Source organism: Tachypleus tridentatus, chromosome 1 (genome assembly GCF_004210375.1).
Source record: "Tachypleus tridentatus isolate NWPU-2018 chromosome 1, ASM421037v1, whole genome shotgun sequence".
In the NCBI taxonomy this organism is placed as follows: Eukaryota; Metazoa; Arthropoda; class Merostomata; order Xiphosura; family Limulidae; genus Tachypleus; species Tachypleus tridentatus.
In genome coordinates, this window is record NC_134825.1 from 56857220 (window position 1) to 56875017 (window position 17798).

General features: G+C 31.8%; 1 protein-coding gene across 2 annotated transcripts in view; it reads right to left on the reverse strand.

The window, feature by feature from the left end:
- The window catches only part of LOC143249333 (importin-4-like), a 94115-nt gene that overhangs the window by 40125 nt on the left and 36192 nt on the right, over positions 1-17798 (reverse strand). For both annotated transcript variants that reach the window (XM_076498985.1, XM_076498996.1), the window contains exons 14-19: positions 15871-15979; positions 7142-7289; positions 4292-4405; positions 3181-3297; positions 2837-2960; positions 300-411 (exon numbers count right to left, since the gene is read on the reverse strand). In XM_076498985.1, coding sequence (XP_076355100.1) covers positions 300-411; positions 2837-2960; positions 3181-3297; positions 4292-4405; positions 7142-7289; positions 15871-15979 — 724 coding nt within the window. The remainder of the gene's footprint in view (positions 1-299; positions 412-2836; positions 2961-3180; positions 3298-4291; positions 4406-7141; positions 7290-15870; positions 15980-17798) is intronic.

Sequence of the window (17798 nt, forward strand, 5' to 3'; positions counted from 1 at the left end):
GTGACAGAATGAGTTGAAGTGAACAGCTCATTTATGATTTCTGAACAGCCCTAGATCTATGCAGTTGCATATCTTTAATGTAGAACAAATCTTCAAGTAAAAAATACTATATTGTTTTACTCATTACCTCATAAAATTTGACTTTGTAGACATTCTTTTTTTCAACAAAAATTATTCATTTCTTTTATCAAGAGATTTGGCACACCACTTACTTAAAGTTATCTGTGACAATCTTGATGAATCATTGTTAAAGCACCACCATTATTTTGATCAGTCTTATCTTCAGTAATTAAACTTACCACAATTCCTTCAGTGGATTGAAGAGAATCAATCATATTTTCCATTACAACTGGCAAATACGGGCTCATGTCGCCTTTCAAAACTACTGAAATTGATGCAAAGAGACCATATCTATGGGTAATAGAAAAATTTATAGTAAGTTACTTACACACAACACTATTATTACACACTCAATTGCATGTTTGAATTAGTTTGTTCATTCAAGTTTTAAAATCAAGTTATTTATCTTGAATATTAAAACTAATGGCTACGTTCAATGTAAAATATTTTCTATCTACTGAGCTGCTGAGCAGACTCAATCTCATAAAACCTTTCCAGTTTCATTCTTATTTACTGAAACAAAAAAAATATTCCATTGTTTAAAAAAATAAACTTAAAAATCTGTCAAAATTATTTTAATATGATGATTTAACTATAAAAATGTGATGTCATTTTCAGACACAACTATAAAAGCCTTTATATTTATTGTGAAGTGTCTATTGATAGCAAAATATTTCCAAAAAGTAACCATTTTATAGTTTTTCATAATCAAACCTGGATTCAATTCAAGTGAAATTCATTATAAAATGTCACTTTATATGTTGCAATAATTTTATTTTCATATGTTTAGTTTGGTGTGTTTTGAATTTCACACAAAGCTGTATGAAAGCTATCTGTGTTAGTTAACAGTGAAAAACTAGAGGGAAGGCAGCTAGTCATCACCACCCACTGCCAACTCTTGGGCTACTACTATTCATTCGTAAAAGAGGATTGACCATGCATTATAATGCCCTCTGGGCTGAAAAGGTATGTTTGTGTAACGAGAATTTAAACCCATGACTCTCAGATTGTGAGTCAAGCCCCAACCACCTGTTCTTGCTGAGTCACTTTTCACGTTCTATATGCCATATTTGACCTGAGCTTGCAAAACAAAATGATGCCCAAAATAAACTTTTGTTATGAATTTGTCATTCTGCATTGCAATAGTTAAAATAAAACCAATGAAGTACACTAAAATCTAAAAGCCTTTGCAAATTTAAAGAAATAAGATATAAGGCCTCAAGGTTTTACAATTTTTCAAAATAATAAAACACTAATGTATGTTTTTAAACATTTCCATCCATATTATGCTTATCAATTTCTAATATCACTTACTCACAATGAATACATTAATCAGCATTTTCATTATTTTTAAAACTAGATAAGTAACCCTGTTGATGTAAGGGCAAACTTGACCTAATGTTGTGCCTTTAAATAAACATGAACACACCATAAGGTGAAACAGTAATTCTAATATGCTGTACTTGTAACTCATTCTTTGTTTACACAAAGCTGCCCAGCTCTGATTAATGGCTTTTGGCAAATTCTGGGATTATTTACATGCAGCTGTAAAGCAATAAAATAACTCAAACTGGAAGTCTAATGAATTTGTCTTAAGAATAAAGAGTGGTGTAAATTGTCTAATATCCAATCATTCCAGAAAAAAAAAAAAAGTCATTCAGAGTAATTTCTAATTTTTTAAGTTTACATCTTATACCACATTGCTGACTTCTCTACAGTTAGGCAACACAACAGATACAATACAGTTTTATTTTAAAAAAATATTAGTAATCATTTAGATTTTAAAACTTAGGCAAATAAAATATGAAAACTGGAAGACAGAAAAAGTACATGAAAATAACAAATACAAGTGCATATAACAGCTTTTATTGCTTTCCTGGGTTATGACAACAGATTTATTTAGATTTGTTCCTATAATTCTTCAAAGTAAACTCTTGATAATTTTCCTTTTGCAGATCAAAGTACAGCATCATATTTATTACATTATGGAATAAATGAGCATAAATACCACAACTGTTAAAATCCAATAATATACTTTCTCTATGTATAACATTTAGGGTTTGACAAACAATATCGTGTTACAATTGTACAAATTCATTACTATATTTTTCTGTACATAAGACATACCCCTAATTTCAAGGCTTTCTTCATGGAAAAAAAATCACAGTTATTTATTTATTTGTTCAACATCAGCATAATATTTTATTATTCCTTAGAATTCTTCAAAAGTAGTGTCCACAATAAAATAAAATAAGGTTCTTTCATATATTTACATCAAAACATTGTTCATTCATATGAAAATTTTCAAAATCTTCTTTTGCATCACTGAATTCACTGAAAACAAGTTCTGGAAGTTTATTCTCACTTGTCCTCCACAACAATATCATCTATGGTGCCATTAAGGCTATTGCTCACATCACATTTTTTAACTACCTTTATTACAGTTTCCACACATTAGGGAAGAAAAAAACAAGGGAAGTGTAAAGGTTGATCAGACTAGTTTCTAGTCCTTGCTATACAAGGTACAATATGCCTAGGGAGGCATAAAATGTTTTACCTTTGGCGTATATTATGCAGGGAGTTTTGAAACCCTTTTTTTGGAAAACAATGCATCTTATATACTGAAAAATATGGCATATATCATAAAATTGTAGCTAACAATGAAAATATAAATTATATTAATAACAAGCATAAAAAGAAATCTAGCAATACAAACGTGCATCGGCGAAGGTCTGGATCATGGACTTTGTCAATTAAAGATAAACCCATATTCATACAATCACTTGCCATAGGAATAAAATGATTTCTGCCAATAGTCCTTGCTAAGACTCCAAGTGTGTCTGACAAGAGAAAAAATCAAACTAAGTTTTCATTTATCTCGTATTATGTTCTATTGAAATCTTGAATATCATGTGATTTTAACATAAAAAAACATGTTAATCTTAAAACTACCATAACACGCATAATTCATAAACATCTTGAATAATATTGAAATTAGGAATATTTCTTCAAGTTTCTATTTTATAACAAGTGTTTTTTATAAGGTAATTTAGTTCTCACCAACTGCTTGAACTTGTAGTGGTAGTAATTCCCCAGGTTGAGGTTCACACAAGTAAACTTTCAGCTGTTCAAGAATTTGAGGAAAGTAAGGCTGCAGTGCTTCTTTGGTTGCATTTCCTATAATAAAAAGATAAATCACTAATCTTGAAATTAAAAAGGGAATAAACTTATTACCCATGTGTGATTTATCTTTGTTTAAATATGTTATTGTTTTCTGTACAAAATGTATGAGAAAATGAACAAATCACCTATTTTTTGCTAAAACTAAAAAATACCAAATGAAAAGTATAATTAAACCTTCATCTTTCCATGTGCAAGTTTAACTGTTACTTTTTTAAAAAATTTTTATAGCATTAATACTATTAACTGTTAAATTTTAATGATATACTATCTACAAGTATAACAGTTAAGGTTTAACAAACAATGTCTTATTACAATGAAAATATTGTAAATTACATAAATAAATTATTTATGAAATGCTCACGATGATCAGAACTTTTTGAGAAACTACCTATTATTTTTGTTATTGTCTGTATGTAAATTTCAATCAGTTAAACTATTGTCTTTTAGCTAAGCTTGTCATGTTGCCTGATAAAAGCTAAACAAGATGGTTAAACTTCTAGTTTTGTCTATAAAAAAATTCAAAGTGATTTCAAATATAAAAAATTGATGTATACATACATATATATATAAAAAATCTTTTTCAATATTTTATTTACATTCACTGAATATACACTTTTTAAAAATTATTACACATCATCGAAATTTCAGCTATGTTTGGTTATGGCATATTACACGCTGTTATGAACGTGCATGAATTTTGACAACACTAAATAGCTGGAACATCAGTAAAAACTACCTACTGTATATAATGTGAATTTCATTTGTCACACAAAAAACATTTCATACAACATTCATTAACTGTTATTTATTAGACATGGGCAACTCAATAATAAAAATTGGATGGAATGTCAGAAATTGAAATGATTTCTCTTAAAATCATTTAATTCCTCAGAAACAAAAACCAATAACAACCTTTTTCTAGTGATTATTCTTCATTTACAAACCATTTATTCTTACTGTAAACTTAAAAATAAATAAATTCACCTACCTGCAGCTCCTATTGCACTGATAGCTAGTTCTCGAACACGAACAGATTGGGAGGTCGTAAGAAAAGTTAACAGGTGTGTCATTAGCTGGGGAAGATAAGGAACTAGACCTTCCTCTGCAAGATAATTACATATTAAATTTCAGTGCAAATAAAGTATCTCATGGCTTCAATAATATTATCATTTAGTTTTTTTTATCTGTATTCTACATTTTTTTCCTGACTGTATGTGTTTATAAAGGAGTAGTTTTAGCTGTTTGACCAAATAGCTCAAATTTAAAATATATATTTATATAATACAATAGCAATAGATAATATGAATTTTGACATCTTTATCCAATAAAGACCTGCTACTGGAAAGGAACATGAAAAACAGGAGCATTATAATAGAATTTTCCAGAAACTTAAATGTTGTTCAAGCAGATTACAAACCATTATGTCTCCATCACATGATTATCACAATAATTGTGCTTTTAATTAGATTACTTTGGGTATCTTTTACAGTACATGACAGAATGTTTGTGTTTTACTTTCAAAATTTTATTAAACTAGCTTTTAGTTATGTTATTCCAATTAGTATAACAAATATCTTAGCTAATAATCCATATTTTAAGAGTATATATGTTTTAAGTTGTTAATTTTACAAGACAATATTAAAATAAATTCTGAATTTCCCTTTGTGTGATATTTTCTGTAGGCATCTTCTTTTCTTTATTTTATCCATCACCCCTCCAAAAAGTACAAAATTAAATGTAAATTACTCATTATAAAATTGTCATTGCTCAAACAAATCATAACTTTAACAGTCATTAATTTGTCTGGTTACGGAGCTATCAAACAGAAAGTGAGACTCCTCCTGCCACACCCACCTGTCACATCTTCTCTTTTAAGATTTGTTAACAGTTAGCTCTCCCTTACATTTAATTATACACTACCTATAACCAACGGAAAGCTAAGATTTTCATCTATTAAATTATATTGTATATTGTTATGTTGTGAAAAGATTACTGTCAGTTTCATTCACAGTACAGGCTCTGTTCCCAACAGAATCACAACAGCTAACTTGGATGAATTTGTAATAAGTATTCTTGCATAGTTAGAAAGCTATAAAATGTTTGAGTCAGGGAAAATTGTCTAATTTTAGTAGGTTATTAGTTATTGTTCTCTAGTGCATTACTATCATTAGTATAAAAGAAGTTAGGTTGACTGTCATTAAAAATCAACATGTTTTCATGTTTACTCTATTATTGTTATACAAGCAACTAAAATACAAAAATAGGTGAGTTAAGATTAGATTAGGTAAAATAAATAATAATAATATAATAAAGAGGTTTCATGAGGCAAGCACCTAAGCAGCTTAAAAGTAATGTGATATAACAGTGTAAAGTGAGATGCACATACCCCATGTGATTTACAACCTATAATTATAAAATTTCATTATAAATATATATATATAGTGTTACCATCTCAAAGATACTTAATATAAACTAATGTTTCATATTATAATTTGAAGTCATTCTAGTAAGAAAAAAGGGTATTTTACATTTATTTCATTTTTTGTGGTTATGAGGTTAGTCATACTTACTGATCCCATATAAAGATAGGATAGAAAAAACAGATAAAATAGTGTTATTCATAACAAAGTTTGAAATACATTTAGGATGTTTTAGGGGTTATTACAATGGAAATATGAGATTTTTGAGAAGAGAAAAAGTATTCTTAACATGAAAATCACTTTGCATAAAAACTATTCAAAACAAATGCACAATATATTTATGGACAAATCCTTATTTTAGTCTATTAAAAATATTTTGCCAAAAAATATGACCTTTTGTATGTGAAAGGCTTATAATAACTGAAAGACTTCCAAATTTTGTAAAAATACACACAATATACTGAAAGTTGGAAGTATCAAATACAGCAGATATCATTACATGCAGGGCCACACTAACTTTTGTTAACACTCCTACGAAAAGTGGGGCCTAATAGGCCCCAGAGCAACTTGAAAGGTTATTAATATTAGGCTAATAATTTTGTATTTAAATGAAATTGCCATTTAAATCCATTAATGATTGGATTAACGAGATTCCCACTGTCCCTATCTACTATCTAGCGAAACCACAGCCAGGGGAACGGGCTTGGAGAAATCAGGACTAGAAACGTCTTTTCGTAGGAGTGTTAAATATTAGTTAAATATATCCAATATCCAAGTCTGCCATCTGCCAACTTATTTCTTTCAATCTTTATCTGACTTTAATTTGATGATATCACTTTAAACCTAACTATATCCATGAATACAGTGTAGTTAATTTAATTTGAAATTTTAGTGCAATTATAAAACTTTTATTTTGTCTATTAAGCATATCAGATTATAAATATACAATATTTATATTTTATTGCCACTATACAACAATTTGCTACACTATAAAAATCAGATTCTCCTCTGGAAAAGTTAAAAATTGTTAGAAGCAACAGAGCATCTAAAAACACCCCTTTCTATCAACCTATACAGAATGGTTAAGAAATATTACACTACAGATTCTTACTACAAACTAAAATTATAGAAATTAATGCTTATAACTGGCATGTTGAATACAGAGTTTCTTACAGGACGTCCAAGGCATTCAAGAAATATTTGTTTAATTTTTTCTTAACTCAAGAAATGTGTAATGATAAAAATTACATTCAGCACAAATGCCAGAAACAAAATTATTGGAGCATAAACTCCATTACAGTATAATTTGTTTTTTTTAATAAGGTAGTGTCATAGAAACTAAAAATATAAAATGACAAATGATGTATAAATTTTTGGTAAATCTATTCATTAGTTAAGTACTTAATTAACCTAATTACCTAAGTTTTCACAAAAAGATTCTAAAGCATAAAATATCTTTGAAAGACTTGTTGGATCTTTTCCTCCATGTTGTAGCTGTTGACTTAGCTGTGATAGAAAGTTGAACAACAGTGGAAGAAGATCAGATGCAAACTTACTGATATCTGGCTAAGAGAAAAACACAAATTTTGAAATCTTTTTGTAACAAAATTAAAACTACATTTAATTCTTTGTTGAAAATATCAACAAGAATGACTTTTTCTAAACACTTTTTGACAAAAAAACTACAATTTTCAAATTTTGTCACTACATCATTATTAAATATTGCTTCTAAATAATACATTATATCTAATTAAAAGTTCACCATTAATGAATTTTCAAAAGAGTTTTTAAAAGCTATAATTTCAAACTGTTACCAATTCATTACTATATTTTTGACTAAATCAGAGATTGGTATCAAAAGGATACACAAAGAGAAAAGTATTTTTTGGAACAAAAAAAAACCAGAATAGAAATTAATTTATTTTGTCCTTGAACAAAAACAACATACAAGAATTTGTTTATTGGTTAATAATGTATTTTTTATTACTTTCTTCCAGCTTGTTTTCTTTAACTCATTTACAGTAAATGTTAACAATGAACAGAAAGGTCATTTAACAATTTGTATAATTATGATGTCTTTATTTTAAATCATTTTAGTAGAACGTGTCATTTTTTTCAAGTAGAGTTTATTGAGAATAGATAAAATTTGGTACTTTTACTGTTTGAATTACTGTTCACATTTTAAAGTGTATATTTGAAGGTTACATGAATTAATTTTTAACAACCAGCACAGTTACAGAAAACATGGCTTACAAAAGCAGGTCACTTAAGAACAAAACACCCTCAATGCTTAAGGTGCTATATTTTCTTGTTTTATTTATATGCTATTTTTATTCATTGTTATAGATTTTTTAAACAAAAGTAACCAAAACTCATATATGAAAATTCAGGGTCAGACAGAAAACTTAATTGAAAATAAATTAAATTAAAGAACTTTTTTCTGTGAGGCATGCATGCAAGCTGCTCAAACATTATACAAATTGGTACTTTGTTTATCATACTTCAATTTATTTTTTTCATTGTAGAATTTATTTAAATCAAATAAGTTGGAATGAAGAATTTTGATACTGCAATCTACACCTAATGCAAACAGTTTCTGTTTGTAACTTCTAAACATTGTAAAGTGGGTAAAAAATGATTATAGGAATGTTTTGAGTCATACATTTTCAGTTTACAAATGTGAATTACAAAATTGTATGTAAAATAATATATGTACATACTTCATTTTCTTTGTTATACCTAAAATACATTTGTTGAATGCCTACAGTGAAAATAAACATTTTTTTACACAACTAATTACTTGTAAAATGTTTTTAGTAGGAAATTGAGATTTTTTTAAAATTTGAAACTAGAATTGGGACAAAAGAAACTGCAATGAAGAAAAGAAAAAAAAGTGGTTTAGACTGATGTAATTTCCTTTAAAGTTTGTAACATTGGTATTGTCATTTCTATAGATAAGAAGTGGATTTACTAATGCAGATGGATAACATCACCTTGTTTTCCTTTGGAGTAACAAGTTACCTGAAATTTACTGTATTTCATACCCTTTGTGCAACATTATTCAAGAAAATAAAGACATGAACACTAATACATCATTACTTGATGAGAAAAAATGAACCAGTAATAACTGTTATTATATTTTATTCAAACTATAAATAAACACTTCAAAACTTTCGGAAAAGGAGCTGTAAACTCTGGTTCTATTTGCAGTCAAACCAGAATGGGAAAAAAAACTGGTTAAAAAATCACTAGTGTAAATAACCTAATTAAAAGTATAACATTAACAAGTGACACAAAATTTCTCAAATGCTACTATTTTTAACTTTTTTAAACAAATTATTATATTTTTTCTAAAGAACTCATTACATCAGGGATACCTCATATAGTTATTAAAGGCACATATGTATAAAATGGACAGGATCTAGCAGAGTGCCAAATCTTGAAATAACAGAGTATTGTTGGAGATTATTAGAAGAGCTTAGAGAAATTAGTCCAAAACTAGCTTATTGTTAGTAATTTCCAGTAACATAATGGCAATTAATTGTTTTTAAGTAAATGAACATAAATATTTTTATCAATTGAAAATTTATTTCTGATAGATACTTATCTCCCTTACAAAAAGCTTTCTTGACTTGCCTGACCTCTATTGGCACAAATTTTTGCTTACCACTTACCTTGTAACTTTTACTCAATAACTGCATACTATTAAGTTAATGATCATGCAGCAACCCTTCAACATTAAGAGTGCAACACAACCCCTGTTATAACTAGTGCTCTTTCTAATCATGCACATGTTAATCACTTTACGATTAGTCATAACTACCTAAACTAATTCACACAGTAAGTGGGAACGATGGGTGGAAAATCTGAGAGAGCTAAATGTTTCAGAAATATATTTTTCATTTAGGAAAATTTTAACTTCCAATGTAATATCATACTGACATTCACAAAAAACTAGAATCCCACACTGAACTGGGGAAAGAGCCAGTAAGAAATGTTTTGCCTTTTGGAAGTGCCCAAAGGAAGGAAATGAGGTGTGATAAAGAATTAAAAACAATATTCCACTTGGAGACTGCACCACTTCTGAACCAAATATACTCTTCACCCTGTAGTAGGATGTCTCCAAAATATAAAGAGTGGGAACTTTGAGGAATCCCAAATAAAAGACAGAGAAATAATAGGATCTCCTGGTATTGAATGATTAGGGTGCAAATGGAAGTACAACATTAACCAACATTTAGGAGGATCTAGAATTATATGTCAGCTCTGCAGTAAGATTTGTTTTTTGTTTGTTTTTTTGAATTTCGCACAAAGCTACTTGAGGGCTATCTGTGCTAGCCGTCCCTAAATTAGCAGTGTAAGAATAGAGAAAAGGCAGCTAGTCATCACCACCCACCACCAACTCTTTCACCAACGAATAGTGGGATTGACCTAACATTATAATGCTCCCATGGCTGAAAGGGGCAGAGTATGTTTTGAGCGATGGAGATGCGAACCCGCGACCCTCAGGTTACGAGTCGCACGCCTTGACATGCTTGCCCATGCAGGGCTGCAGTAAGAAGAAGGCTCTCTATATTTCACTTCAAAAATATGCATTAGTAGGGAAGAGGAACTCCTAAACCAAGAATTGATCTCTGCATGTATGCACCTCCAACACTAGATCCATAAGGAACCTACAAATCAGCAGACTGCAGAAAGGAGAAGAGCCTAGATGAGTGTTGCTCTCTGGTTCAAAGTCTGACAGCATTGGGAATTTAGTTCTTTGGTCTCCAGGAGTAAGTTATGCAACCTTAAACAAGAGAGAAGTTATGTGTCTCATCCAGCTACAACCAACATCAAATTCACCAGGTTTAGACAGACATCCAGTTAATTGTAGAAAGAGAAACAATAATTCTGGAGTTGCATCTCCAGTTCCAAAACCTTGTGGCATAGGAAAGTTAAGTCCAGTTGGTGATAGGAGGAGGGTACCAGCCAAACACATGAGGACTCGTGGTTGGACCATCTCTGATCAACACTAAATCCCCGGGAACCAACATCCACAGAATGGTAGAAAGTGTTTCAGCCAGAGGAACAGACTGCAATTTTTTTTTGTTTATATGTATATATACTTATGGCAGAGCAACACATTCAAAACCTAATGGTTCCTAGAATTCTACATCAGATCTACAGTAGGAACAATGTCACACCACTTACAACTGCAGAATGCTACTACCCTGTTCTCAAACTGAATGGTATTGTGTCCATTATGTAAGACATGCATCCATGGTCCACCACCACAACTGCTAAGAATTGGTAAATGGCAAGGACTACAACACTGAAGATAATGCAGTGGGTGACCATGATATCTTACGTAGAAAAGCAGAGCAGTCTCTTCAATAAAGTGCATCCTTCAGCTAGTAACCCCTCTGTCCTTTACTCACATTAATCCATGAGTGTATGGTCTAGAACAAGCAAATATGTAAAGCAAACAACCACAAGGTACACCTACAACAGGTTCAGCTGAACAATCCATCCCAACAGTGAATGGAAAATGGCCTTTGGACATGTTATTTTGCTTCTTTTTCTACATTTTACATCAATACACAGAGGACAAATTGGTTGGAGTCAACCAAACATTCACAGGTCATAAAGTGAAGACTTAAGACTGAGTTTACCTGCTTAGGTAAAACTTGTCACAGAGTGGGATCCAAATATATACTACTACAGTAATGAAGGTGTTCTCTAAAAGAAGATGAAAATGTGCAGACAGGGACATGGGCAACATGAGGGAGCTTATGGGAAGAAAACATGAAAAAGTGACTTAGCAAATTATACTCAAAAGAGTGATTGGAAAAGGTCACAGAAGAAACAGACACTCTTGAATCATGGAAGGGGCAGTGTGTGTGCCATAGCAAAAGTGGTGGTGGGATTGGAACCTTTTTCAATGGTAGGGGTGGAATCTAAGAAAGAGGAGATTAGTACAGGACATAAATTCATTAAAGGGTAAAACTTTCTGGACAGTTTCCTAAAAATAACAATTAAAACACATGCTCAGAAGAGGTGGAAAAAGGGGCTGTCAAATCCAAAACTAAAAGATCACTGAAAACCTTGTTTGTGTAATCAGCGTGTTCTGATTGTAGTATGAAAGTGGTCGCCTCCCAACAGACCAGAGTTGTCACCTCATGGAAAATGAATTGTGGTGTTGACACATTAAGACATGGTTGGGAATACTGCTACAACAGTAACAGTGGTCATAGTCATGATCACCCTAAACTACAAGTACATAACATTTGAAATCGAGAGAGAATATAAATCACAACTTTCCAAGAAACAGAATGACAACCTAAAATAACACATTAAGCAAAGGATGGATTCACAAAGCTGTGTGGATAGGTTAATTAAACCACAAACAAACAAGCATGTCTACTCAGTAGGACTGCCAAATGAGAAGTGATTAACATATGCTAGTCATAACATGGGTAGTATTGCACTCCTATTGGTAGAAGGTTACTGCATGGTTAGTTGCATGTTAGTATGCAGTAATAAGTTGAAGTAACAAGTAAAAATTTGCACAAATAGAAGAAAGTACAAGTAAATATAGCTATTTGTGAGATGAGGTGATGTATCCTTTTTGAAATATTAACTTTTAATCATTTAAAATGATTTAATCATTTATCTCTTCTCACAGTACAGCTAGAGTCCCACATTGGTCAGGTAGAGAAATCAGTGTAAACATACCTAGATGAACACTCTTCAAAAAATGTCTGAAAAGTACCAATGGAGTGTGTTGTCCTAAAGAAAAATCCACATCTGAAACACATGAGAAACAAATATTTGGTGGGTTGTGAAAAAGGGCTGAATGTAAGTCACATACAAAATAAACAAGGCAGTGTAATGTGTGCACAATTGCTAGGGTGCAATGGACTGTAAGCAAGAAGTCAAATCCAGTCTAAACCAGTGGCACCAATATTGGATCAATTGTCCTATAGTAGGAGGAGGATTCTCTATCATTCTATTTAGATATAGGAACCAGAAGGAAAAAGAAACCCCTGTTCCAAGAGCCTAAGCCATCATGTGTGCAAACTGAACATTACTCACATCTGTAACTCCAGGAATTGACTTCCAAAAGATGGAAGGAAGATAAAAAGGCAACATGGAGGGTGAACTCCAATCCAAAGCCATGCAGCATTGAGAATGTATCACCTAGTCTGTGGTAAGAGGAGAGTCTCATTCACATGTGAGGACTTACATTGGCTGGACCAGCTCCACCAACACTAAACTTCAAGGAACTAACATCCAGGCAGTGGTATGATAGAGGGTTTCAAGTTGGAGGGGTGAACTACAACACAATGATAAAATCCAGTCCAGAGTGGCAGTATTTGGCATATAATATCAGATGCACGACAGGAGGATTGTCATGCCTTCTAAACAGACAGAACACCACTATCCCCACTTTCAACTTAGTGAAACTAAGCAAAATCAAGAGGATGCCTCCACAGTCCAATACTACAGTGGAGCTGGTAAATGGTGAAGACTCCCTCACTCCAATGAAAGAAGGGAGAAGAAAATAGACTGGAGATTTGGGAGGAATGCATCACCAAATAAAGTGCAAAGAACAACCACAAAATCCTATTTTAAAAAGCAAAGCAATCCTTAATTTGGCTAAAAAGATTGGCAAATACGAACAAAGAAACCTCATCTGCTTTACTGTTGCTAGTTCTCAAGGGCTGAGTTTGGTACACACATATTCAGAAGCAATATACAATGAGGATGAAAGTGCAAGCAGACTTGTGGAACACCCTATCTCAAGAGTGAGCATCATAGGTCTGGCAGGAAAATACTGTGCCAGTTTTAAGAAACAGTATACCTGGAATAATGTGCAAAAAAGGCCACTGAAAATTATAACATTAAAACTCACTTACCCATTCCTTTCTGAACAGAAGAGTGTTGTATTGTAATAGGCTCAACATAATATCCAGCCAAGAAGGAAACCATAAGGTGATGGAAATAGTGAAAAGAATGGTCTACTTGCTGAGCTTAACAGTTTCCCCTAAAAAGCATGACAGAAATGGGTAGCAAAAAAAAAATAGGGAATAAAAATTTGACAAGATGAGACACGGGGGAATAAACAGGAATTAGGAGACAAGCAAGAACAGGCATTATGAATAAGTTGAATAATCCATCGAGTGAGAAAAAGAAAGAATTCCAGATGATAAACAATCTGGAATGGGAAACACGTAAGAGAGTTGTGCAGAGCACTGACTGAAAACAAATGGTGATTGAGATAAGAATGGAAGTAGGAATGAAAATCAGAATGAAAGCAAATAACTGTCGAGAACAGCAAAGGTCCCAGGGAGGAAAAAACTATAAGTATAAAGCAGATCACATGAGCTGTGGTAAAGGTGCAAACACAATCAACCATTGACACCCACAATCAAACTGAAAAAAGAAATAAGTGTCCAATAAGAGGCTAAACAGAGAACAGGAAGTCAGGAGCTCAATACTGAGGAAGGGAAGGGGCATGGAAGATAATTTTGAGATTCCATATTGACAAGGAGGTGTGATGAGAGGGCAATGAACATGAAAGGACTCATACAAAAGGAAAACAACAGGAATGGAAGAGACAAGAAGGAAAATGGGCAAAACAAAACAAACAATCTGCAATGGTCAGAAAAGAGAGACCATGGTAAAACAATCAGGAAAAGAATTAGGATTGATGAGGGACAGAAGGTGATGAAGGTTAGAAACCACAAAGGAGAGACCACTATCAAAAACATTCCACATTCACCAGTACAACATGTATGAGGGGCAGATTGTAAGGGAAAGAAAGGATGCCACACATGTGGAAAGCTTGGAACCTCTCACAAGGGACCAGACAAAAGTCACATGTGAAACCAGAGTGTGGAAATAAAAGAATAAAGTACTACTGAGTGAGGTTGACAGAGAAAAGGGGAATATTGAAAAGATGATAAACCTAAAGGCGAAGTAACAAAAGCCATGACTGAATGGGCCAAAACAGAACCATGAGAAGGATTTAGCAAAGTATGGTTGAGATAATGGAAAAGACTGGGAAGAAGACATATGGGAGACTGTGCACAAATGTAGAGGTCCTTCCAACTGTGATTGAGAGCACTGAATGTGAAAAAGGATGATCAAATACAGAGGAAATTAGGTATTCCAATGAGTGGCAAATACATACAGTTGAGGATTACCCGACTAGCCAACTAAGACACTATAGGCACTGGAAGACTTGTGGGTCAAGGTACCACTCTGTGGGGAGAATCTTGTCAGAACAAAAGATCCATGTCAAGAATAAAATCACTGTGGAAATAATAAGCCAATAAATGAAAGTTGATGAGAGTAATCCCAGAACAGGATATCAAAACAATGAAAACACAGGAGCCTGGGCCAAATACCCCTTGATAAGTGAAGAAAGAAATAAAATTTGAATTGTTGGATTGAATCACAATTTCCACACTCCTCAGAACCAGTAAAAATGATACATCACCCAATGAACAGCTGAGAGCTCCAACAGAATGATATTGAGACTCAATTCTAATAAAGAACAACAGCCTAAGATTTCCTGTGAATTGCAATATGCATCCCTTCCTGACAGTGAAGCATGTGGAACAAAGGTGTGCCATCTGGATGGGGAGAAGGAAGATGAAAATTGGCCATTGTCTTGTCAAACCACAAGTCAAAAACATTTTAAGAGGAAGGAGAAAGGCAAATAGGGTAATCCAGGAAATCCCTGCTGAGGCTTTACTATTTCTGAAGTACCCATTGCAGAAAACTCGTAAATATAGTCTAGGGGAATAAGGGTCTCCAAAGAAGCCTGAGTACCCACAAGAGAAAGAATCACAGGGTAAAAATGTGAGAAATGTACCCACTGAAGCAAAAGCTCCATGAAATACAAATTATGGAAAGAAGGGTAGACTGATATGAAATGGGAATGAAAAACATCCCAAAATGAATGAGAAATTGAGCTGGGGTGCTAATGTACTTATTCAGACTGACCAAAAACAATAAGCATATTAATTTCTGCCATATATTATTCATCTAAAGAAAATAATGAGAATCATTGAAAATAGTCAATTTCTGAAAACAGTTTTTGAAATAATACTACTAAATGTAATTAAATATGTAAATGTCAAATATACGTTCTTACTTGAAGGTGTTCTGAAAACTGTCCTAAAGCAAATAATGCTGCATTTTTTACAATCTGGTCAGAATCGGTGATTCCTTGTCCAATTAAATGAAGAAACTTTTGAAGATATCTGTAAAGAAATACAGATTTATATCAAAAAATGAATATAAAAAAAGTATATTTTGTTTCATAAATAGACTGTATAAATGTCAATTTGCGTCACTTTAGATAAACATACTTAAGTATTTTACATTCTGTCCGTTTTGGAAATTTATGGAAACTGCAATAGGAACTACCCGAGTTAACAAGTTGCTTATTCTGAACTAAAAAATAAAAGTTAGCTAGTTAACAGCTTGCACTGCCATTTTTTTGAACTACTCTAATCAATTACTAGAATTTGACTATCACTCTTGTTATGCACCCATTTCCTCAAATTATAGCCCATATTTTTGTGACAATGGGACAAAACTACAATTTACCAATCAAATGCTCAGAATGACCCCTAGTGGCTTTCTCAACTATTTTCAGTATCACAACGTCATCACATTCTTTCTATACAAATTTTTATGCTGGTGAGTCTTTAGTCTGCTGAATTTTTTTTTTTTTAAGACCCAAATTGGTCATATACTGAATCAAATGCAGAGGTTCCACTTACCTCCCATTTTTTGAAATGCTTTCTTATGTACACTTGTATGACATGTGAATAACCAATCAAATGTTCAGTCTTATAGTGAACATAGCACTGTGAAAAATTTGTCATTGTAATAGAGCTTATAGTGAACATAGCAATGTGAAAAATTTGTCACATTCTAATAGAGCTTATAGTGAACATAGCACTGTGAAAAATTTGTCAAATTGTAATAGAGCTTTATTTGAAACATGTTAATATTTCAATTAATTTTAGTTTTCTTGTTTCTCAACATACTATTATAATGTTAGGTTCAATTACATTTGCTTTCAACATGAAGTTATTTATAAACAGTAATAGTGTATATAAATATATTATGTATTATAACTGAGACTGGATAAATGTTTTACAAAATACTCGTCCATTAAAATACAGCCAAGTCATTTTGTACAGTAAAGGTCAGTTTTATACTATTGCATACAGTAACATGTACATCATCATTGTAACTTCTGTATTGTAAACAAGGTTTGGCTAAAAGATCAATATAATAAAAATATTAAATACATATAAATGTATGATGTTATGATAGTTAAACTATTTAGTCCAAATATTTCTGTTTTTGTGTTATAATTTGTTATCATTCTAGAATGAAGAAGGCAGAAATTTTTATACTGGTTACAAGATCAGTCAAATCAACCAAACCCATACAAAGATTCATTTGTAAAAGTAACAGATAAACTATAAAATTTTTCTTGAGAAACATTTGATAACTATCTCAGTATTTGGATGTTATAAAGATTTTGCATGTAGCATTTGAAAATTTTCTGACTCAAAAGTATTGCAATGTTACAATGACAATTACTTTCCATGTTGGATAAGCAAAACGTGAAGAGCAAAAAGGCACGAGAAATACATTATTTAAAAAAAACCTTCAGAATGAATAAAAAATCTAATGTTTTGCATATGAAAACCTTGCAAAGTTTATTGATAATATGACAAATTTTGTTAACATATGAATATATGTTATTTTAAATTTTAATTTTAAACTAATTTTAAACTAATTATTTTAAAAATAATTTATATAATTTTAAATTTATAGCATGAAAACTATAACAAACACAAAACTGTTATGAGGTCAGCCCAGGGACCAAGCTCTTTCTTTTTAAAACAGTTAACTGAAAAGTATGGTCAGCATAAAATATGAAAATGTTGACACAGGACTATGAAAACAAAAGCAACATTCATGTCTTGCCCTAAAGATGTTCAACAAGAATAAGGTATGATAAAAACAAGTGTAATCTAGGCACTATTTTCAAACACA